Source organism: Ahaetulla prasina, chromosome 2 (genome assembly GCF_028640845.1).
Source record: "Ahaetulla prasina isolate Xishuangbanna chromosome 2, ASM2864084v1, whole genome shotgun sequence".
NCBI lineage: Eukaryota > Metazoa > Chordata > Lepidosauria > Squamata > Colubridae > Ahaetulla > Ahaetulla prasina.
In genome coordinates this window covers 72,388,133-72,412,922 of record NC_080540.1, presented here as the reverse complement: position 1 = coordinate 72,412,922, position 24,790 = coordinate 72,388,133, and the positions used below count along the sequence as shown (strand labels likewise).

The following is a 24,790-nucleotide window of genomic DNA, read 5'->3' as shown; positions in this document are numbered from 1 at the left end:
CAGTTCCAGATTGTTTTGGTTGCACCACAAGGCTAGTCGTTCGACCTCTCGTCTATATGCGGATTCGTCATTGTCTCGAATGAGACCAATCACTGTTGTGTCATCTGCGAACTTCAGTAGCTTAATAAATGGATCATTGGAGATGCAGTCATTGGTATACAGAGAGAAGAGAAGTGGGGAGAGCACACAGCCTTGGGGGCCCCCTGTGCTAATTGTACAGGTATTTGATGTGATCTTGCTTAGCTTCACCTGCTGCTTCCTGTTTGTTAGGAAGCTTGTGATCCACTTACAAGTCTGTTCCGGTACCTGTAGCTGGTTTAGCTTAGTTAGAAGAATGTCTGGAATGATGGTATTGAATGCTGAACTAAAGTCTACAAAAAGGACCCTTGCATAGGTCTTTGGAGACTCAAGATGTTGTAGGATGTAGTGCAGAGCCATATTAACAGCATCATCTGTTGATCTATTTGCTCGGTATGCAAATTGCAAGGGGTCTAAGAGCGGATTCGTGATGGTTTTCAGGTAGGAAAGCACTAGCCTTTCAAAGGTTTTCATGACTACAGATGTTAGAGCAACTGGTCTGTAGTCATTCAGTTCCTTGATGGTGGGCTTCTTCGGCACTGGGATGATGGTAGAGCGTTTGAAGCAAGAAGGAACATAGCACATCTCTAGTGATTTATTGAAAATATGGGTGAAGATGGGGGCCAATTGAAGCAATGGGTGGAAACTAATCAAGGAGAGAAGCAACTTAGAACTAAGGAGAAATTTCCTGACAATTAGAACAATTAATCAGTGGAACAACTTGCCTGCAGCAGTTGTTAACGCTCCAACACTGGAATTTTTTAAGAAGATGTTGGATAACCATTTGTCTGAACTGGTGAAGGGTTTGCTGCCTGGGCAGGGGGTTGGACTAGAAGACCTCCAAGGTCCCTTCCAACTCTGTTATTCTATTCTATATAAGAAAGTGGTCTTTTCATATAAGGTATTGAGCAACATTCCTCTTGAAGCTGCTCTGAGTTCTTTGAGATTGAGATATTTTATAAGCTAAATTAAACTAGTGAAGAATATTATTACGCAGGTGTGTTTCACTGCTGGGTGGTTCTATTATAATCTTTGAGTTGAGTATCTTATCTATGGTTAGGGGTCTCTAGTGGCCTTTGTTTCTGCTTATGGTATCACTTCCATTTCTTCTTTATTATGAAGGTTCAATAATTTCTTCTTGCTATGAAAGCTGCACTATTGCTTCTCCTCTTGTCACTTCTAAATTAAATCTCAATATTCAATTATTTTGAATAACTCCTTCTCATTATCAAAATATGCCTCACTGTATATTTTAATAGAATGCAGGGAATTATGTAATTCTTGTGTCCATTTAATATCTTAAGCATATGTCATTGCAGAAGTGAAGAGGATAGTTTCATGAGGTATTAAGTATATGCATATGGATATGGATTCCAACACATAATGTTCTTCACATTGGTTTGGTCCTATACTCGTATTCCTTGATTTACAACAGTTTATTTAGTGACCGTTCAAAGTTCCAACAGCACTGAAAAAAGTGACTTATGACCATTTTTCACAGTTATGAACTTTGCAGCATTCCCAGGATCATGGAATCAAAATTCAGTTGATTTGCATCTGGTTCATATTTATAATTGTTACTGTGTCCCAAGGTCATGTGACCATCTTTTCTGACTTTCTGACAAGCAAAGTCCATGGGAAACCAGATTTACTTAACACCCGGGTTACCAACTTATCAACTGCAGTGATTCACTTAGCAACTGTGGCAAGAAAAGTCATAAAATGAGGCAAAACTCAGTTAACAAATGTCTCACTCAACAACATAAATTTTGGGTTTACCTGTACCACAATTCATCTTTGATGGGTAGATTGTACTGAAAGTTGCAAACATTATTAAATCTTCCCAATATTACTTTATTAGCAGAGCATGAAGAATCATGCTTCTGGTCATTTGCATTAGATTCTGGTTTTCTTCTCTGCCACATTGTTTTGTTATGGGATATTGGGGACTATTTTTTCATGTTTTATCCTTTGTCCTCTCAACTACTTCTCAACTTCCTTTCCCGTGTTTTTACTCCCACTATTAAGTGTGCAGTGTCTTAAGCTTTCTTCCAGATACATTACTCACTTTTGCAAAATATATTCCCTTTCCTTTTCCAGGACTTCTCCTTTGCTCTTTAACAAGGAAAATCAATATTTTGAAAAAGTGATGGACATTAGGTAATGAAAACTTTCCCCTATATTTTAGCTTTCCAAATTCCTGAAAAGAATTCCTATGAACAGATAATGCATTCGGAAGTTTAAGTCATTACTTATATTAGCTAACGTAGTTACATTGTTTAATGCAGCATCACAGACCCTTGAGAAATCAAGCTGCAGTGCTGAATAATTTCTGAAGTCTATTCCACATTTCGTTTTTCAATTGTAAGGCATCACCTGCTATTACAGAAAGGTGACCCATGACTGTTTTCTTGCTTCTTTCCCATTTCTGTTGGCCTTGGTTCTTCCAGAATGTGAAGCACCACAGCAGTATTTTTATTAGAAAGGCTTTTCTATAGTTTCTGTCATTTAGCAGTTCAATAGAGCCAGATCTCCTTGTTGGATTGCTCATGGCCTTTCTGACTGCTTTGCAGACTGATAAACTCTTTTGTTCCTGAATTACTCTCTGCTCTTGGCCAACACAACACTGTTGGAAGTGGGGAGGGGATAAGTAGTATATGCCCAGTGCAGGATCATATGCAGTGATGAAGTCAGTGGCTTCAAAATGATGGGCAACAACCAGACAGTCAAAGCCCTCCTCCTTTTGACTTGGTTTTCTAGAAAGAAATCTGGAAGTTTGTATGAACAGAAATCTAATTGACTCTTTATTGCAGAACATAAATAATGCGTAACAGCGTAGAACTGTACAGTGCATCCAGCCTTATAGAAAAAAATAATAAATAAAATCAGTGAAGGAGGAGGAGATAAAAATAATAAATATCATCATGCAAATATGACAAAAGGAAGGAAGGAAGGAAGGAAGGAAGGAAGTATCCTGACTATATAAGTGTAGCCAGTAAGAGGCAATGCAGAGTAAGATATGCAGAGTAAGTCTTCTTAGATAAGAAAAGGATTGCATTCATTTTCCTTACAGATGTAGAAAGGCTGGTACAACAATGTTGGATCATACAATATTTAATAATTCAAATTATACCACAACTGAATTTTGAAAGAAACTCCTGGCTCATCCCATTCTAAATACCATATTGTTTGAACAATAAGGTGCGCTCCCCACCCCAAAGGGGGTGGAAATGTGTGTGTGTCTTATAGAGCGAATATTGTGGTGGTGGGAGGGGGTTGGTGCAGTGCCGATCAGCGTTTCTAGGCCGCGTTATAACTAGCCAATTATCCTCCTTCTTGACTCTTGAGTTTGCAATACCCCCAATTAACATTTTTTTATCCTTTCATTTGGATTTCACCACTGATTCAAACCCTCACACCAGTCATTTCCTTCACTAACTCCCTTGATATTTCATCATAATTAAATCAATGAGGCTTTTTTGCTTTAAATTCATCCCTTTGCTATATGTGCCTAAACTTACTTAAGCTTCAACCAAAAGAAGAGGGTTTTCCCCCTTAAGATCACTGCCGCCACCGCTTATCGCTGCCTATCGCCGCCCATTTGTGGCAATCAGCGGTGAACGGTTGGCAGTGAATGGGCAGCAGTGGCAATGAATCCCATTCTAAATATTCCTCTAAAAACTCCCAAGGCTTCCTTCCTCAGAAATTTTACATGTATAATAAAAGAATTAATAGCTACTAGTTATAAGCTGTTTATTACTTCAAGTATTGAATATTTTAGTTGTTGTAATAAGTAAACCCATGCACTACTTACAAGCTTGTTGTAAAGATTGTAGGCTCTAGTTCACTGTTATAAAGAGTGAACTAAGGACAAGATAGGCCTCTAAATTGATAAAGCATGTTTGGAAATAATCTTTGAATATAAATGGCAGAAAATACAGTATACTCAGAAATATTATGGGTCATTTCCTGAATCTCTAAATGAAAGCAAAACTTCTGCAGAATCTGCTTTCCTCATTTGCTGAAATCTAAGATTAAGAATTCTTCTTTTTTAAGGGCCATGTATCATTCAGTCCTACTATTGAACAACAACGAACCTGTGACAATTGTACAACTACTCTGCTACAAGGAGATTTTGTCATCAAGTATGATGTGAACAGAGATTCTCCTAATAATTTACAGGTAACTCTAATTGTTTGACACTTGAAGTAATATACCAGCACAAAACAAATCCAAACAAAAAACCCTACCACAAATGAATAAAATCTTTATCAATGTCTTTTAGGTAGTAAATGGATACTTTGTACACTTTTTTGCACCAAAACTCCTTGAACGTTTACCTAAGAATGTTGCCTTTGTAATCGATGTCAGTGGTTCTATGTCTGGACAGAAAATTCAGCAAGTAAGTAAAAAACACAAATTCTTGTAATAGTGTTAAAAGTATGGTAAATTGTACAGCAGATAAAATCAGGTTCTACAACCTTTTGCTCCAAGTTATTTTTGCCTTGCAAGATTTACAAATAGCATAGTAATCTTGAAAATATTTAGTAATGTAATTGAAATGTACTGATTCATCCTTAACTTTCAGCTAAGCCTTCTTTTATATGTGTTGATTTAGGCCAGGGGCCCCCAACCCTTGGACCGCGGCCTGTTTGGAACTGGGCTGCACAAGTGGCAGGCACGTATGCCCCTGTCCAGGCAGCTCTAGTCACATGAGTGGCAGGCCCTTGGTTGGCACTCCATTCATACAAATGCAGCTGTGTACGCTTCTGTTTGTGCATCTGCCACTCACACAGAACCATCATGTCTTGCCACCACCCCTGCTGGGTCACCAAGCCAGAAAGGTTAGGGATCACTGATTTGGGCCATATATTTACTTAGCTTCAAAGTAATATAGAACATCCTTTCAGGTGGCTCCTGCAGAAATAAAACACTTGAGCATTAGAATGAAATGTGGGATATTGGCAAGCTTGACCATTACATTGCCAACTGGTTTATTCAGCTTTACAAGTAGGGTGAGGACCCAAAATGGTGAAAGTGAATACAGGAGGACCTTCTTCGAGGAAGCAGTTTGATTTTGAAATGTTTGGTTTGCACTTAAGCCATGAATCAAAGAGTCAAAAAATTATTAAAAATAAATAAAAATCTAAATAAAAGTAATATTTTTTTAAAAAGACTAACATGTTATGAAACTATCATTTAAAAAAAAACCTTAGCTATCTCTCTAATAAGGTTTCATGTTATCTCAAGCATCCTAAATGTTTATTTTATTTTATTTTATTTTGTCACAACAGTATATACAAACATCAACATAAATCAGCAAAATATCATATAAGCATATATATGAGCAAAAGTATGTAATAATTGTATTAATTTGATATAATGAAAGGAAATATTAGGACACGAACGGTAGGCACTTTTGTGCTCTTATGCATGCTCCTTATATTCCTCTTAGGAATGGGGTGAGGTCAATGGCAGACAGTTTTTGGTTAAAGCTTTTGGGAGTTTGAAAAGAGACCACATAGTCTGGCAGTGTGTTCCAAGCGTTAACTCTGTTACAAAAATCATATTTTCTGCAATCAAGATTGAAGCGGTTAACATTAAGTTTGAATCTATTGTTTGCTCTTGTATTATTGTGATTTAAGCTGAAGTAGTCTTTAACAGGAAGGACATTGCAATAGATGATTCTGTGTGTTAAACACAGGTCTTGACGGAGTCGGCGGAGTTCTAAGTTTTCTAATCCCAGGATTTCAAGTCTGGTGGTGTAGGGTATTTTGTTGTTTTCAGAGGAGCGGAGAACTCTTCTTGTAAAATATTTCTGGACACGTTCAATTGTATTAATGTCAGAGATGTAGTATGGGTTCCAGACAGGTGAGCTGTATTCAAGAATAAGTCTAGCAAATGTTTTATATGCTCTGGTTAGTAGTGTAGAGTTTTTGGAAAAGAAGCTACACAAAATTAGGTTTAGAACTCTTAAGAGTCTTTTCTGCTATGTAGTTGCAGTGGGCTTTGGCATTTAGATCATTTGATATGTAAACTCCAAGGTCTTTAACAGGGTGGGGGTCATCTGTAAGGTAATGTCCATCAAGCTTGTACTTAGTGTTTGGGTTCTTTTTCCCAATATGTAAGACTGAGCATTTGCTGGTTGAGATTTGGAGTTGCCAAGTTTTAGACCAATCGGATACAAAGTCAAGTCTTTGACTTTTAACACCACCAACACTACTGTTGGTGGTGTTAAATAGTTTGACATCGCCAGCAAAGAGAACACAATCACTTGTAATATGGTCACAGAGGTCATTTATGTATAGTATGAAGAGTATTGGTCCAAGAACGCTGCCTTGGGGAACGCCAGTTTTGACAGGAACAGGATTTGATAGAGCATTGCCAATTTTGACCACTTGTTGCCTGTTTGACAGGAAGGCATTTATCCAATTGTGAAGAGGTCCTAAAACGCCGTAGGATTTTAGTTTTAGAAGAAGTTTATCATGTACTACAGAGTCAAAAGCTTTGCAGAAGTCAATGTAGATTGCATCTATTGCTTTGCCTTGATCGAGATTAGTAGTCCATATGTTTTTGCAGTGGAGAAGTTGTAAGTTACATGATAATTTTTTTCTGAAACCAAATTGTTTATTAGAGAGTAGGTTGTTTGTTTCTAGGTGGAGGGTAATGGATTGGTTGATGATAGATTCCATTACTTTGCAGGTGACGCAGCATAGAGAGACTGGTCTTTAATTTTCAATTAGTCTTGAAAGCTAAATCAAAGATTATGCTTAGGGGTTCTGCTATATTAATTGAAAGTTTTTTTAAGAAGTGTGCACATAGTCCATCAGGCCCAATAGATAAAGATGTTTCAGGTTGTGAAGAGCTTTTTCAACATTATCTTCTGTGAAGTCTATATGTGTTACAATGAGTACAATGAATCGTTGTACTCATTGTTAGTACAATTGGGGAATGTCGGATATGAACCATCACTGTTAACAAAGACTGAGCCAAAGAATGTGTTAAAGAGGTTTGCTTTAACTGTTTCATCAATACATTCTTTGCCGTTAGATTCTTTTAGTGGAGGGATGGATCTTGTTTTTTTAAGTTTATTATTCACAAAATTATAAAAAGCACGATTGGAATTTGTGCATAGAAGGTCTTCTTCTTGATTGGTGTGGTAAATGGTGCATTCAGTTTTTATTTGGTTGCCAATATTTCTGTAGCGGTTTTTGAAGTTTGCTACATAGCGCTTTTTGTTTCTTCTCCAGAGGGATTTTTTTTTTGATTGAAGCTTTTTTATTGATATGGGTAATTTGTTTTTTTTTTTATTTTGGTGGTGATTTGTGGTACGTATAGTTTAATGATTCTATTGATTTCAAGTAGGAAGACTTTATAGTGGTCTTCAGCAGTGATACAGGTTGAGAATCAATTTTGCCAGTCAAGAGATGAGAGATTGTTGTTTATAAGGTTATGTTGGCTTTTTTAAAATTGTAGTTAGGAATACTATTATTATGACGATTTATGTGAGGGCGTATATTGAGACAAAAGTCTATCATGCAGTGGTCACTGTTGGAAAAGGGTTCTTTTATTTGTAGACCATAAATTGAGTTCGTTTTATTGCAAAAGATGATGTCGAGGCAGTTGTTGAGTCTTGTATTGTTAGTTACTAGTTGTTCAAGACCTAGGTTTGTAATGGTGTTGTATAGTGTAGTATGGATTGGTTCAGTTGTACATTCATTTGTTATCCAGTTAATAGATAGATAGGTAGATTTAGGTCACCCAGGAAGATAAGAGGATATGGACAAGAGGTAGCCCATGTTAGCAGTGTGGTTAACATATTTGCATGAGCGATGTCGTAGTTAGGGGCTCTGTAGCATAGTAAGAATCAAAATGTGGTGTTATTGGACAGGTTGCATACAATAGTTTCAGGAAGAGAAAGTTTATGTGCAACTTGAATATTTTTTAAGTTCAGTGATTTTTTGTAAAAGATAGCTTCTCCACTACCATGGGAGAAAGACAAAATCTCACATAAGTCAAAAAAAACTTAGTCAATTTTTATTTATGAAAAATATATATTAAATCTAATACTTATGGTTCAGAGATAATAGTGTGGAGCCTGACTGCTGCACAATATTTTTTATCTTTTGACCATGGTTAGGAGACAATGGAGTATTGCCTTAGTATGGAGAGCTACCTTTCAACAAAAAAAGGTTTTTTTTCCCCTCAGTAAACATTTGGGTTTACAGCCTTGGGTTAAACAATTGAAGCGAACAAATTTCATCAATTATTTCATCTAACTAACCAGAAAAGTAAAAAAAATGAATTATTTTCAATTGGCTAGTAAACTATAATTGGCAAGAAAAGATAGTAGCAATGTAATGTGCTGGTATAGAGAGCTCACTTAGCTGAAAGGAATGCAGGGTGGAGTAACCTCTGGAATAGCCAGATTCAGTGCTGAGTTGCCTCCGGTTCGGTCCAGTTCTTACGAACTGGTAGTAAAACTGGGGGGAAGCTCTGTCCACCTACCTAGATGTCATCATAGACAATCTGTGCATGCGCAGAAGCGCGCACGATTCCGTTGCGAACTGGTATTAAAGGTAAGTAGAACCCTCCCCTGGCCAGATTGGGTTATGGAGCAGAAGTCCTTTGTTGAGAGTTGAGAGGTCCCTCAAATACTTTTTTAAAAATCATTCTAGGCAAAGGAAGCCTTGACAAAAATAGTGGAAGACTTAAAAGAAGAAGATCACTTCAATATCATCCTGTTTGAAAGTTCAGTTTCAACATGGAAAGATAGCTTAATTCAAGCTACTCCGGAGAATGTGAACCAATCAAAGGAATTTATTCACCAGATAAATGCGTGGGGAGGTAAATAGAAAAAGAAAAGTTAAAGTTAAATTGCTATATTAGAATAAGGTTAAAATAAAATGGACTTATTAAAAACAGTACATGGAATAGATTTGAATCTCCATTTTCATATGCTAAAAAATTTGAAACCCTGCTTTCACTTTATAGGAACAAATTTTAATGATGGTTTACTGACTGGCATTGGAATGCTGAATAAAGGTCATGAATTGAAATCTGTACCTGAAAGAAGTGCCTCTTTAGTTATCATGTTATCTGATGGGGAGGCCAATGTAGGTAAGTACCTGAATGACAGATGAACATGGGAATAAAGATTACTATTCAGTCTCCTTGTTTTCACATAGTCTTCTCCGTACTATATACCACAAATGCTGGTGATCATGTGTCATCTTTATACCTTTGTGCTGTTATAGAGGATTATTTTTATTTATTTATTTATTTGTCATACAGTATATATAAGCATAAGCATGAAATTACTATACAATATATAAGTATATATATAAGTATCAGTATGTAATAGCTATATTAATTGGATATAACGAAAGGAAACAATAGGACAGGAATGGTAGGCACGCTTGTGCTCTTATGCACGCCCCTTACAGACCTCTTAGAAATGGGGTGAGTTCAATAGTAGACAGTTTTTGGTTGAAGCTTTGGGGATTTTGGGAAGAGACCACAGAGTCAGGTAGTTTATTCTAAGCATTAACAACTCTGTTACTGAAGTCATATTTTCTGCAATCAAGATTGGAGCGATTAACATTAAGCTTAAATCTATTATGTGCTCGTGTATTGTTGCAATTGAAGCTGAAGTAGTCTTTGACAGGAAGGACATTGTAGTAGATGATTTTATGAGTTAAACTCAGATCATTTCGAAGGTGGTGGAGTTCTAAATTTTCTAATCCCAGGATTTCAAATCTGGTGGTATAAGGTATTTTGTTGTTTACAGAGGAGCAGAGAACTCTGCTTGTAAAATATTTCTGGACATGTTCAATTGTATTGATGTCAGAAATGTGGTATGGGTTCCAGACAGTCAAGCTGTATTCAAGAATTGGTCTAGCAAATGTTTGATATACTCTGGTTAGTAATGTAGTGTTTTTGGAGAAGAAGCTACGCAAGATTAGGTTTACAACTCTTAAAGCCTTTTTTGCGATTTAGTTGCAGTGGGCTTTGGCACTTAGATCATTTGATATGAAAACTCCAAGGTCTTTAAAAGGGTGGGGGTCATGTCCATCAAGCTTGTACTTAGTGTTTAGGTTCTTTTTTCCAATATGTAAGACTGAGCATTTGCTGGTTGAGATTTGGAGTTGCCAAATTTTAGACCATTCAGATCCAAAGTCAAGGTCTTTTTGAAGGGTAGTTGTATTGTTGGTGGTGTTAAATAGTTTGACGTTGTCAGCAAAAAGAACACAATCACTTGTAATATGGTCACAGAGATCATTAATGTATAATATGAAGAGTGTTGGTCCAAGTACACTGCCTTGGGGAACGCCACTTTTGACAGGAACAGGATTTGATATAGCATTGCCAATTTTGACTACTTGTTGTCTGTTTGACAGGAAAGGTGTTATCCAATTGTGGAAGGGTCCTGAAATGCCGTAAGATTTTAGTTTTAGGAGAAGTTTATCATGTACTACTGAGTCAAAAGCTTTACAGAAGTCTATGTAGATTAGAAAGAAGATGTTTTATGTTCTTGCATCTCACCAGCTTTATGAGACGTGGGAGGCACTTACTGCCAAGTTAGAATGATGGACTTCCAGGAGATTTCTTTCATCAGAAATAGATCTAGTTCTATCTCCAGTATCTATGAAGAACTTGTCACTCGGCAGTTCCTTCCTACCTCAGAAGATTGACAATTAATATTCATTCTGAGAGGCATTACAGAAGTCCTGGAGAAGCTCCCAGAAATGCTCCACAATGGCTACTAAACCTTTGAAGCTGCTGATTGTCTATCACCAGTTTCAGAGTATTTTGAAATGGGGTAGGGAGTTGTATGCAATACATCTAATAAACAACAACAGTTTTTCCCAGGCAGTAAAGAAGGAAAAAGGAATCAGATTACATCACTCTTCCAACCCATTAGGAGGAAAGTTTGAAGCTGAAGGCTTGTATTAAAGTTTCAGGATTGCTCTGCCCATAAACACTTTTCAGATCATTGTACTATTTGACTGTGTTTTGTGATCCTTTTTTGTGCAGGTGTAACAAATCCCAGACTGATTCAAGAAAATGCTAAGAATGCAACTAAAGGAAAATATCCTATATACAATCTTGGGTTTGGTTATGATGTTGACTATGCATTTTTAGAGAGAATAGCAACAGAAAACCATGGTGTGGCTCGCCGCATCTTTAAAGACTCAGATGCAGCCTTACAACTACAGGTAGAAGAATAAGCATACAAAAGGTTGATATTTACCTTATCCCATCCTCAATGAGAGGTGTATAGCATCCAAAAGTAACCAAGGAGATTAGCATATACAGTACGTCCCTCCCACATTTTGGTGATCAACTCAGAATATGTTTACATATCATGAAACATAGAGTGAGAAAATATAGGAATCCATTGTAAGTAATAAGTTTTATCATACCATCAATTAGTTTTCTAAAGTAGCCCTGGGACCAACCAGGTGCATCTTTTTATGTAGTTTTTGGCTAGATCCTGACCCCCAGCCACCATTTCCTCTTGTTTCTGGACTGTTGCAAAAGAATCAGCCCAGCCCAGTGGGATGAAACCTTATCCCTTCTCAGGCAACTAACTACTATTAGCCATGGTGGTGCAGTAGTTAGAATACAGTACTGCAGGCTACTTCTGCTGATTGCTGACTGACAGCAGTTTGGCAGTTTGATTCCCATTGGCTCAAGGTTTACTCAGCCTTCCATTCTTTTGAGGTTGCTAAAAGGAGGACTCAGATTGTTGGGGCCAATATACTGATTCTGTAAACCACTTAGAGATGGCTATAAAGCACTGTAAAGTGATATATAAGTCTAAGTGCAATTATTTTTTCATTCCATATCATACTTCATATTTTTCTGGCAAAAAATAATAAAAAGTGAGACGCTGGGTAAAAAAGCTAGAAAAAGTATTTTATTTAAATATGTGTCCTATTAAAAATGTCAGTTTCTTTCTTTGTAAAAGCTGTCCACATCAGTAAAATTTATCTCATGAGAACCTACATCAGGGAATATATACTGCATGATGAATAAAAGTAGACTTTTTATTTTAAAAAAGGGATTGTCTAGCAATTGATGGCAATTTGCAAAACAGGAAAAGATGTCCAGAAGGGCTTTTTGTTAGTAAAAATTGTGAATGAAACAAATTACACCTTTTTCATTGATTAAAAAGAATTAAAACTCATCTGAAAACTGTTTTATTAACACGAACAGTAAAATAGTCCTAATTTTTTTACTACACATGTTTAATGTTATTACTACATCTAAACTCACATGGTTAACCCTCCATTTCATGGAGTCCCCTTTTTCCATATCTATACAAAATTGTAGATGTCAAAAAAAGGACAAGATTTTTAAAGAATCAAGATTTTCAACAAGAGTTCTATCTTCCAGAGTACTTTTCCAGGGTGATGTAGATTCAGATAACAGAAAAGTACCGTGCCTGAAAAAACCAACCTCTCATTTGCAATATTTTGATTTTGAGAATAAATACCCTTTTAGTGTTACAGTTTTTAATAACCCCAATATCTATTTTGTTTCCAGGGTTTTTATGATGAAGTAGCCAATCCTTTGCTTACTGAAGTGGAGTTAGGTTATAAAGAAAATGCCATCTCAGATTTGACTCAAAACAGTTTTAAACATTATTATGATGGCTCTGAAATAGTTGTGGCTGGACGAATTACAGACAATGACCTGAACAGTATCACAGCAGAAGTAAAAGCTCAAGGGGTAAGTATCTTTGAAGTGTAACGTTCCTCAAGATATTACTATGAGATTTCACTTTCTATAACAGAAACAAAAAATTCACAGTTCCAGAACAATAATTTTCTGAACACTGCTGCAAAAGTAGATACTCCAGGGAAAATCATTAGTTAGTTTATCTGCTTCTATCAATGTTCCAGAAGTCTGGGAGACTTCCAGTTGAAGTCATGGTGGGACCGGTCATGGTGATCGTGTCTCCATGCTCCCGTGCCAAGTTCTTCCCATTTGTGGGCTCCAAAGAGGGGCGCCCTGTGAGGTCGCTCCTGCCATGTCTCCCGCCTGGCCTGGGGCTTTCTTTTTCTTCTCAGCCACTACGAGGAGATGGCAGACATCTCTATACTAAAGATGGCTGCCATGAAGTTGGGACAGTTGAGGAACAGCTAAGACTAGTGGTGGACTGGAGTAAGTGAACAGTGTCTGGAAAAAATAAGAATTAAAATATTAATGAGGGAAGAGATGATGGTTAGAAAGAAAATGTCTTTTAATATAAGGGTGGCAAGGTTAAAAACTAGAGTAGAGCTAGAAATAAGAAAATGGGGAAACATTATATACACTTTTAAATAATGAAATAAAAGCAATAATGAGGCAAGATTGAATGATGTTATTATCATGTATGTTTAAATAATATTGTGATTGGCATTGGAATAATGAAACATTTAATAATTAAATAATGAAAGACTATAACTTAATACAAAAATGTGTATTAACATTAGAATTAAATAAGTTTGATGAATTTAACAAATATGATTAATGTTATTATTCTTATTTGCACCAAAATGTATGCTACCCAGGTGCCACACTGTTCATGCATTTATGTGTATATATAAAATAAAATAAAAAAACTTGACCAAAAAATGTTCCCTAAGTCAGAACTAATCTTGAAAATTTTGATTTTGGAGATGATCTCTATTTATATTGCTTTTAGAGATAGGAAAGCACCCAGATTACTGGTATATTGGCTAATTATTTCACTTAATTATTTCACTTAAGAGCACAGTGGTTAGAAGTGTAGTACTGCAGGCTACTTCTGCTGACTGCTGATTGCCAGCAGTTTGGCAGTTCAAGTCCCACCGGCTCAACGTTGACCCAGCCTTCCATCCTTCTGAGTTGGGTAAAATGAGGACCCAGATTTTTGGGGGCAATATTATGCTGACTCTGTAAAACTGCTTACAGAGGGCTATAAAAGCACTGTGAAGCGGTATATAAGTCTAAGTGCTATTGCTATTAATACCTAGCCAAACTGAATTTAAACTGCCAAGCCATATCCAATCCATCCATCCACATTTAAACATCAGCTTGTGTCATAAGACTCACACAAAACATTTTCAGGCAGTGAGACATCAATATTATCACTAGTTTACATGGCTGAAAGCTATGTGGTGGTCTAGATTCAGATAACAGAAAAGTAGTGGGCTAAAAAAGCAACATCTCATTTCCAATATTTTGATTTTGAGAATAAATATCCTTTTAATGTTACAGTTTTTAATAACCCCAATATCTATTTTGTTCCCAGGGTTTTTATGATGAAGTAGCTAATCCTTTACTTACTGAAGTGGAGTTAGGCTATAAAGAAAATGCCATCTCAGATTTGACTCAAAACAGTTTTAAACATTATTATGATGGCTCTGAAATAGTTGTGGCTGGACGAATTACAGACAATGACCTGAACAGTATCACAGCAGAAGTAAAAGCTCAAGGGGTAAGTATCTTTGAAGTCTAACATTCCTCAAGATATTACTATGAGATTCCACTTTCTATAACAAACACAAACAAAATATTCACAGTTCAAGAACAATAATTTTTTGAACACTGCTGAGAGAATAGATACTACAGGGGAAATCATTAGGTAATTTACCTGCCCCTATCCATGTTCCAGAAGTCTGGGAGACTTCCAGTTGAAGTCATGGTGGGACCGGTCATGGAGATCATGTCTCCACGCTCCCGTGCCAAGTTCTTCCCATTTGTGGGCTCCAAAGAGGGGCACCCTGTGAGGTCGCTCCTGCCATGTCTCCCGCCTGGCTGGAGCTTTCTTTTTCCTCTCAGCCACTACAAGGAGATGGCAGACATCTCTATACTAAAGATGGCTGCCATGAAGTTGGGACAGTTGAGGAACAGCTAAGACTAGTGGTGGACTGGAGTAAGTGAACAGTGTCTGGAAAAAATAAGAATTAAAATATTAATGAGGGAAGAGATGATGGTTAGAAAGAAAATGTCTTTTAATATAAGGGTGGCAAGGTTAAAAACTAGAGTAGAGCTAGAAATAAGAAAATGGGGAAACATTATATACACTTTTAAATAATGAAATAAAAGCAATAATGAGGCAAGATTGAATGATGTTATTATCATGTATGTTTAAATAATATTGTGATTGGCATTGGAATAATGAAACATTTAATAATTAAATAATGAAAGACTATAACTTAATACAAAAATGTGTATTAACATTAGAATTAAATAAGTTTGATGAATTTAACAAATATGATTAATGTTATTATTCTTATTTGCACCAAAATGTATGCTACCCAGGTGCCACACTGTTCATGCATTTATGTGTATATATAAAATAAAATAAAAACTTGACCAAAAAATGTTCCCTAAGTCAGAACTAATCTTGAAAATTTTGATTTTGGAGATGATCTCTATTTATATTGCTTTTAGAGATAGGAAAGCACCCAGATTACTGGTATATTGGCTAATTATTTCACTTAATTATTTCACTCAAGAGCACAGTGGTTAGAAGTGTAGTACTGCAGGCTACTTCTGCTGACTGCTGATTGCCAGCAGTTTGGCAGTTCAAGTCCCACCGGCTCAACGTTGACCCAGCCTTCCATCCTTCTGAGTTGGGTAAAATGAGGACCCAGATTTTTGGGGGCAATATTATGCTGACTCTGTAAAACTGCTTACAGAGGGCTATAAAAACACTGTGAAGCGGTATATAAGTCTAAGTGCTATTGCTATTAATACCTAGCCAAACTGAATTTAAACTGCCAAGCCATATCCAATCCATCCATCCACATTTAAACATCAGCTTGTGTCATAAGACTCACACAAAACATTTTCAGGCAGTGAGACATCAATATTATCACTAGTTTACATGGCTGAAAGCTATGTGGTCATGTTGAGCCTGGATGACAAATAACGCATCATCCAACCAACACAAGATATTGGAAGGGGACTGATGGCCCCTTTTTTGTCTAGCCAATGTTATTCAGAGACACAGGTTTTGTTGAGTTGCAGCACACTTCATCAGATGCATTGAGTGGCTAGGCTGGTGTAAGATTTAATTTGAGATCTGGCAGGGAGGGGAAAACAGGTATTTATTAGTTTATTATTGAAAAATAGTTATATAGTGATTACGTAGCAACCCAGCTTGTACCAAATTCAAACCAAGAGATAAAATCACATTTAATATTAAAACCCAAATACAAGTTACTTGCAAGACAGTACAGGTATCTTCTCAGTTAATAATTGTAATGTGTTAGAAACCTATGGGGTTCATTGAGACCTTTAAAGACTGCCTGAATTTTTTTGATATATGTGAGTTCAGCCATCTGTTGCTCAATGTACATAAATATAGAAATGAATACCTGTATAAATGTTTACTGCTGAAAAATTATAGTTCCAATCAGTGGTAGGATTCAAATAATTTAACAACCGGTTCTCTGCCCTAATAATTTCTTCCAACATCCAGTTTGCCAAACTGCTCAGAAAGTTAACAACCGGTTCTACCGAAGTGGTGTGAACTGGCTGAATCTCACCACTGGTTCCAATCCTTTTCTTTTGTCTAGGCACTAAATGAGGTGACTTATACTGAACAAGCTGATGTTGAGGAAACAACCAAAGCTTTTGAAGACCAACAATACATATTTGGAGAATATATTGAGAGATTCTGGGCTTATCTCACCATTCAACAACTTCTAGAAGCACGGTAATGTACGACTTTTTCAACTTTGTGGTTACTCCAAAGATGTCCATGAGGATCGGTAAATCAATCACTTTCTATCCCTTTCTGGAGAAAGATTATACTTTAGGGAAACTTAGTTTCATTAGTTTCATTCAATAGTGCATGGAATTGACTAGCAGCTATTCATCATTTTTGGCCTGTAGTTGATTTGATCTTTTGGCCCAAATTAAATTGCCTTAGATAATGCAAGATAATTATTGCAGGTCTTCTAACTTCACATTAGAGTTTGATAAGTTTAGTTTTAAATCCCAGTTATTCCTTTCTTCTTTCAGGAGACAAGTCTTTTGTTTCCAAAGTATTCATGAGGCTCATAACCTATTTATTTTATTATTTATAACAATTTAGAATAGAATAGAATAGAATAGTATAGAATAGCATAGCATAGCATAGCATAGCATAGCATAGCATAGCATAGCATAGCATAGCATAGAATTGAATTGAATTGAATTTTTTATTGGCCAAGTGTGATTGGACACACAAGGAATTTATCTTGGTGCATATGCTCTCAGTGTACATAAAAGAAAAGATACATTCATCAAGAATTCTAAAGTACAACACTTAATGATAGTCATAGGCCGTGGTGAAATGTAAAATTTGTTACTACCAGTTCTGTGGGCATGACTTGGTGGTGGTGGGGGCAATGTGACTGGGCAGGCATGGCCAACTTTTTTTTAACTTTTAAAAGCATTTTTTAAGTAAAAAAATACTTTTAAAAGGCTCCTCTGACGATCACAGCTGCCTGATTGTCAGGCTTTTCTTTTCTTTTAAAAGCATTTTTTTTGCCTTTAAAAGAAAAGAAAGCCTCTGATGATCAGGCAACTCAGCTGGGATGGCCAGAGCCTTTTAAAAGCATTTTTTCTACAACGTCTTCGGCCAAAGAGGTTGTTTAAAAAATGCTTTTAAAAGCCTCTGACGATCTCAGCTGAGCCACGCGATCCTCAGAGGCTTTTTTTAAGTTTTAAAAGCATTTTTTTGGCTGAAGAAAAAATGCTTTTAAAAGTAAAAAAAAACCCTCTGATGATCGTGCAGCTCAGCTGGGCATTGGGGCAGGGATTTTTGCTACCGGTTCTCTGAACCACCCGCTGCCATCACTATCAGATTGGGTGATCCGGTCTGACCGGGAGCATTTCACTCCTTGTCATAGGGTACAAATAAGCAATCAGGGAACAATCAATATCAATATAAATCATAAGGATACAATTTACAATATGTGTTTGCATTACAGGGTGGAAGAATACTGAATAATTAATATTATCATGGTTAAAATCGTTTCTAAATGCTTCTCCAATGTCCTTTCTTTTAGTGCTGTAGCGCAGGGAGATGAAAAGGAAAATATTACTGCTAAAGCCCTGGAGTTGTCTCTGAAATACAAGTTTGTGACTCCATTAACATCCATGGTTGTCACAAAGCCAGAAGACAATGAAGAAAAGGAAGCCATTGCTGACAAACCCACAGAAGGTACAAATATTGTCATAAAGACCTTAGTCTGTTTGGCTTTTAGTGGTTTGGGGGCAATATTCAAAATATTTACAGTTGAACTAATTGAGAATATCCTGGAGCAACAAGAAGTATGCTTTCCCCTTAGAGCGGGATAGGAAAGGATGAATTTTGTAGTGTCTGTTTTTCAGCAGCATCTTCAAACAGACCAAGGGGGAGCAGATTCTTCCGTTCATTCATTCATGCTATACACACAATTGCCAGAACCAACCCCAGCCTCAACAAACTTAGAGCAAGACCTGAACTATCATTCTTGCAACAGATTCGCTCCCGTGAACTTCACACAGAACTCAAACGACGGCAAGACGAAGGCGAAACCAACCTTTACATTGACTACTGTGCTGACTGCATAAAAAGAAAAACCTACAGTCAATTGGCCAACATCCAACCCCACATCAATCAAAGCATCCAACCATCTATCTCCCTAAACTTCAAAACATCCGTCATACAGAACCCTCAACCAACCATCGTTCAACCAACCAACCTCCAACCACCCATCATACAGAACCTCCAACCATCCATTGTTCAACCAACCGTCGTTCAACCAACCAACCTCCAACCACCCGTTGTACAGAACCTCCAACCATACATTGTTCAACCAAACAACCTCCAACCATTCGTCATTTATCACCTCCAACCAACTATCATCCAAAACTAGGTACGCACGTCCCTTACATTCTCTACACCGGACACTGCAGATCTTAAATGCAAATTGATAAATGCAAGAAGCATTGTAAACAAATTGCCTGAATTTATCCTCTTGTTAAACAACGGTACATTTGATATTATATTTGTATGCGAAACATGGCTGAACTCATCCCTCCCTGACTCCATTATTTCAGACAAAGAGTATCATGTTTTTCAGTCAGATCGCGAAACCCGCAGAGGAGGTGGAGTAGCTATCTTTTACAAAAAGTCACTGACTCTAAAAAATATTCAAGTTGCACATAAACTCGCTCTTCCTGAAACTATTGTATGCGAGCTGACCCTTAACATCACACTTCGCTTCTTACTATGCTACAGAGCCCCTGACTACGACATCGCACATGCGAACATGTTAACCACACTACTAACATGGGCTACCTCTTGCCCTTATCCTCTCATCTTCCTGGGTGACCTCAACCTACTTCTTATTAACTGGATAACAAACAAATATACAACTGAACCCATCCATACTACCTGTTCTGTCCCCCTCCCCAATTCACAGAGAAGACGCAGAGACACGTGTCCACAGTCTTTTATATTTGCAACAGACCTGATTTTCTGTAGTGAATGAAAGACTTGGCAGCTACAGTGCAAAGGCCTGCCAAGTTCTGAATCACTTGGCAGAGACGGGAGTCCACATGTCCATTGCCGAGGCAGCCAAGAGCTCACAGAATAATTCCTCCACAAAGTCCAGGCTTTAACTCCAAAACAACCGAGACAAAGTTCACGCTTGTAGTTTTTGCCGTCACAAGGGACAGAGCAACTCCAACTGCTTTTATCCCCTGTGGGGTGTGGCTCAGTGACTCAGCACTCTCTGGGCCTGTCACATCTCTTCCTCTGCTGCGCACACTTCACTTTCTGATGTTGCCTATGATCAATCCAGAATTGATCCTCCTCGTCCTCTATCTGTGGGAGCTCCCACATGCCTTCTTCCTGGCCTTCCGCTGGCACCTGCGGCATTGCCAGAAAGGAGGGACCTGGAGAGGGAAGCCTTGTCGGCTCCTCTCCCTCACTCTTTGAATCATCCTCCTCCATGATGACAGGCTCAGGGGCCGGAGTCACAACACTACCCTATACAACGCTGTTACAAATCTAGGTCTTGCACAACTAGTAACTAACAATACAAGACTCAACAGCTGCCTTGACCTCATCTTCTGCAACAATAAAAACTCAATTTATTGACTACAAATAAAAGAATCCTTTTCCAACAGTGACCACAGCATGATAGACTTTTGTCTCAATATACGCCCTTACAAAAATCGTCATAATAATGGTATTCCAAACTACAATTTCAAAAAAGCCAACTAGGACCTTATAAACACTGTCCTCTCATCTCTTGACTGGCAAAATCTATTCTCAACCTGTATCACTACTGAAGACCACTATAGAGTTTTCCTACTTGAAGTCAATAGAGTCATTAAACTTTACGTACCACAAATCACCACCAAAATCAGAAAAAACAATTTACCCATATCAACAAAAAAGGTCCAATCCAAAAATGTAGCAAATTTCAAAAACCGCTACAGAAATATATGCAACCAAATAAAAACTGAATGCACCAATTACCACACCAAGCAAGAAGAAGACCTTCTGTGCACAAATTCCAATCGTGCTTTTTATAATTTTGTGAACAACAAACTTAAAGACTCAAGATCCATCCCACCACAAAAAGAATCTAGCGGCAAAGAATATAATGATGAAACAGCTAAAGCAAACATCTTTAACACATTCTTTGGCTCAGTCTTCGTTAACAGTAATGGCTCACACCCGACATTCCCCAATCGTACTAACAATGAGTACTACGACCTAACACAAATAGATTTCACAGAAGGTAATGTTGAAAAAGCTCTTCACAAACTGAAACCATCCCTATCTTTTGGACCTGATGGACTATGTGCATACTTCTTAAAAAAGCTTTCCACTAATATAGCAGAACCCCTAAGCATAATGCTCGAAAAAGCTTTCATGAACAGTTCCCTTCCCAAACTTTGATCACTAGCCACGGTCATCCCTGTCTTCAAAAAAGGAGACCCCAGCCTAGTTGAAAATTACAGACCAATCTCTCTATGCTGTTTCACTTGCAAAGTAATGGAATCTATCATCAACCAATCCATTACCCTCCACCTAGAAACAAAAACCTATTCTCTAATAAACAATTTGGTTTCAGAAAAAAATTATCATGTAATTTACAACTTCTTCACTGCAAAAACATATGGACTACAAATCTTGATCAAGGCAAAGCAATAGATGCAATTTACATAGACTTCTGTACAGCTTTTGACTCAGTGGTACATGATAAACTTCTCCTAAAACTAAAATCCTATGGCATCTCAGGACCCCTCCACAATTGGATAATAGCTTTCCTGCCAAACAGACAACAAGTGGTGAAAATTGGCAGTGCTCTATCAAATCCTGTTCCTATCAAAAGCGGCGTTCCCCAAGGCAGCGTTCTTGGACCAACACTCTTCATATTATACATTAATGATCTCTGTGACCATATTATAAGTAATTGTGTTCTCTTTGCTGACGATGTCAAACTATTCAACACCACCAACAATACAACTACATTTCAAAAAGACCTTGACTTTGTGTCAGAATGGTCTAAAACTTGGCAACTCCAAATCTCAACCAGCAAATGCTCAATCTTACACATTGGAAAAAAGAATCTAAACACTAAGTACAAGCTCAATGGACATTATCTTACAGATGACCCCCACCGTGTTAAAGACCTTGGAGTTTTCATATCAAATGATCTAAGTGCCAAAGCCCACTGCAACTACATCACAAAAAAGGCTTTAAGAGTTGTAAACGTAATCTTGCATAGCTTCTTCTCCAGAAACACCACACTACTAACCAGAGCATATAAAACATTTGCTAGACCAATTCTTGAATACAGCTCACCTATCTGGAATCCATATCACATTTCAGACATCAATACAATAGAACGTGTCCAGAAATATTTTACAAGAAGAGTTCTCCACTTCTCTGAAAACAACAAAATACCTTATGCCACCAGACTTGAAATCCTGGGTTTAGAAAATTTAGAACTCCACCACCTTTGACATGACCTGAGTTTAACTTATAGAATCATCTATTACAATGTCCTTCCTGTTGAAGACTACTTCAGCTTCAATTGCAACAATACACGAGCACACAATAGATTTAAGCTTAATGTTAACCTCTCCAATCTTGATTGCAGAAAATATGACTTCAGTAACAGAGATATTAATATTTGGAATACACTACCTGACACTGTGGTCTCTTCCCAAAATCCCCAAAGCTTTAACCAAAAACTATCTACTATTGACCTCACCCCATTCCTAAGAGGTCTGTAAGGGGCATGCATAAGAGCACAAGCGTGCCTACCATTCCTATCCTATTGTTTCCTTTCATTGTATCCAATTAATATATTTATTACATACTTATGCTTATATATATGCTTATATATTGTATAGTTATTTCATGCTTATGCTTATATATACTGTGTGACAAATAAAAATAAAATAAAATAAGATAGATATCAGCAGCATCATGGCATGACAACACAAGCTCCACCTCTTTTCTATATGAATTTGGACATTACATGTATTCCCCAATGGAGAAGAACTTGAGAAGAACAATCTCACAATATGGCTTTTGTCATCTTTTGTTCTTATTTTTCACATTTTAACTTAAATATTTTCAAAACACAGTTTAAAAATTAGAAAAAAACAAACAAAAAGTAGAAATGCTCTTGCTACAGCAATGTTTCTCAATCTTGGCATTTTTAAGATGTGTGGGCTTCAATGCCAGAATTCCCCAACCTGCTGCTAAGATGAGGAAACATGCATTAAAAGAATTCGTTCCAGCCATGGCAACTTTAAGATCTGTGGACTTCATTGATGACTGGGGAATTCTGGGAGTTGAAGTCCATCGGTCTGAAAGTGGCCAAGGTTGAACACCCCAGCTCTAGAACCACAATGGGTTTAACTAAGCTTATCTGTTCACCCCCCTACAGTTGTTCTTTCATTTGATCCCTTCCTTCTGAAAAGTCTCATAATTTTTGTAGCATGAAGCCCACCTAGAAATGAAAGAATTGTAAACTGAAATTTATCATTCCTATCAGATGAAATTTATCTCTGGAAGAATTAAAGGAAATAAAATCTTGATGCTGCTGCTTTGCTAAATAATTGCATGACATGAATTGATGGAGGAAGGGGAAGGGAGTGATTTTATGTATAAACCATGTTTCTAATATGAGTAATTAGAGAGGATTTTGAATCAAAATTTTTTTGAAAGAAAGTAGCTGCTTTTAGAAAAAATAAAAATAGCTGCCTAGAGACATGTAACTGACATTGTGTGCAGTGCACCCTCATCTATTCTTATTGAAATAGGTCAACTATAATTTTTTGCAGTCAAACTAGTTTAACAAAAAAATTAATGTTTTTCTTTCTCCCTTTCTCCTTCCCTCCCTCCGTCTTTTATCGTCTTTGGAAACAGCTGAAGGTAAACTGAGTTGCAATTCTTTGCCTTTCTTCTATATGAATATGAGCTTATTATAAAATTATATTTTGAATCATGAGTTCCAGATCTTATTGAAAAGAAGCAAATACAGCAATAATAAGTCAATGGTGTTTTAAATAAGTTTACCTCACATCTTACACCTTCCCATCCTATTGGTCAGAGCTCTCTCTCTCTCTCTCCCACTCCCCCTCTTCCCCCTCTCTATTTACCCTTGGAAACAGCTGAAGGTAAGTTCAGTTCTAATTCTTTCCCTCATATTTCATATCTTGCCATTCCATTGGTCAGGTTTAATAGATTGTTATTTTAGTTCCTTCTTTTGCTATCTATTTAAGATGAAATGCGTACATTTTCACAATGGAATGTAATTTAAATGTATACTGTGCTTTTCAGTAAAAGTATATATACCATATTTTCCATTTATTAGCTCAGAAGAATTTTCTAAATATGTAGGTTTAATTATATAAAATATAAAGTACTAGCCTAATTTTCTGAAATTTATTGTACAGCTTGGTTGATTATAAGCAAAGTTTCATTTGAATCTTGCCCACCATGATTGTGCAGATGGGAAATACCTTATATCCAGGAGGGTCATATCCAAATTTAATAAAAACAACAACCAAGTATTTAAAAGAATTGTATTACAGACAATGCTGGTAGCAGATTTGGACTGTTTGCTCCAACAGATCCATGGTAAAAGTAAAAATCAGCCACAATTGATCTGACATTCTGACTTCAGTCTGAAACCTCTGTGTGGGTGTTTCATTGTTTTTGTTTAGCTTTTATAGTTATTTCTTTTCTTTTTTTCAAGTTTTTTATTTTATTTTTCATATACACATCAATGCATGAACAGTGTGGCACCTGTGTATCATACATTTTGGTGCAAATACGAATAATAACATTAATCATATTTGGTACATTCATCAAACTTATGTAATTCTAATGTTAATACACATATTTGTATTAAGTTATAGTCTTTAATTATTTAATTATTAAATGTTTCAATATATTATTCTAATGCAATCACAATATTGTTTACACATAAATGATAATTCCATTATTCAATTTCTAATCTTCCCTCTAATTATTGCTTTTATCTCATTATATAAAAATTATATAAAAATATTTATATTAATAATCCTTCCTCTCTTATTTCTATCTCCATTCTAATTTTTAATCATGCCACCATTATATTTAAAAAAAGACATTTCCTTTTTACCTCTCATCTCTTATCCAGGTTAATACTTTAATTCTTACTTGCTTTCATTTTAATAA

At 36.7% G+C, this 24,790-nt stretch overlaps 1 protein-coding gene across 1 annotated transcript in view; it reads left to right on the top strand.

Moving 5' to 3' along the window:
* LOC131190499 (inter-alpha-trypsin inhibitor heavy chain H3-like) overlaps window positions 1–24,790 on the top strand; it is an 89,067-nt gene that overhangs the window by 42,008 nt on the left and 22,269 nt on the right. The window contains exons 7-14 of the mRNA XM_058167828.1: window positions 4,135–4,260; window positions 4,364–4,480; window positions 8,757–8,925; window positions 9,073–9,198; window positions 11,116–11,297; window positions 12,631–12,816; window positions 16,638–16,777; window positions 18,117–18,271. Of these exons, the coding sequence (XP_058023811.1) occupies window positions 4,135–4,260; window positions 4,364–4,480; window positions 8,757–8,925; window positions 9,073–9,198; window positions 11,116–11,297; window positions 12,631–12,816; window positions 16,638–16,777; window positions 18,117–18,271 (1,201 nt within the window). The remainder of the gene's footprint in view (window positions 1–4,134; window positions 4,261–4,363; window positions 4,481–8,756; window positions 8,926–9,072; window positions 9,199–11,115; window positions 11,298–12,630; window positions 12,817–16,637; window positions 16,778–18,116; window positions 18,272–24,790) is intronic.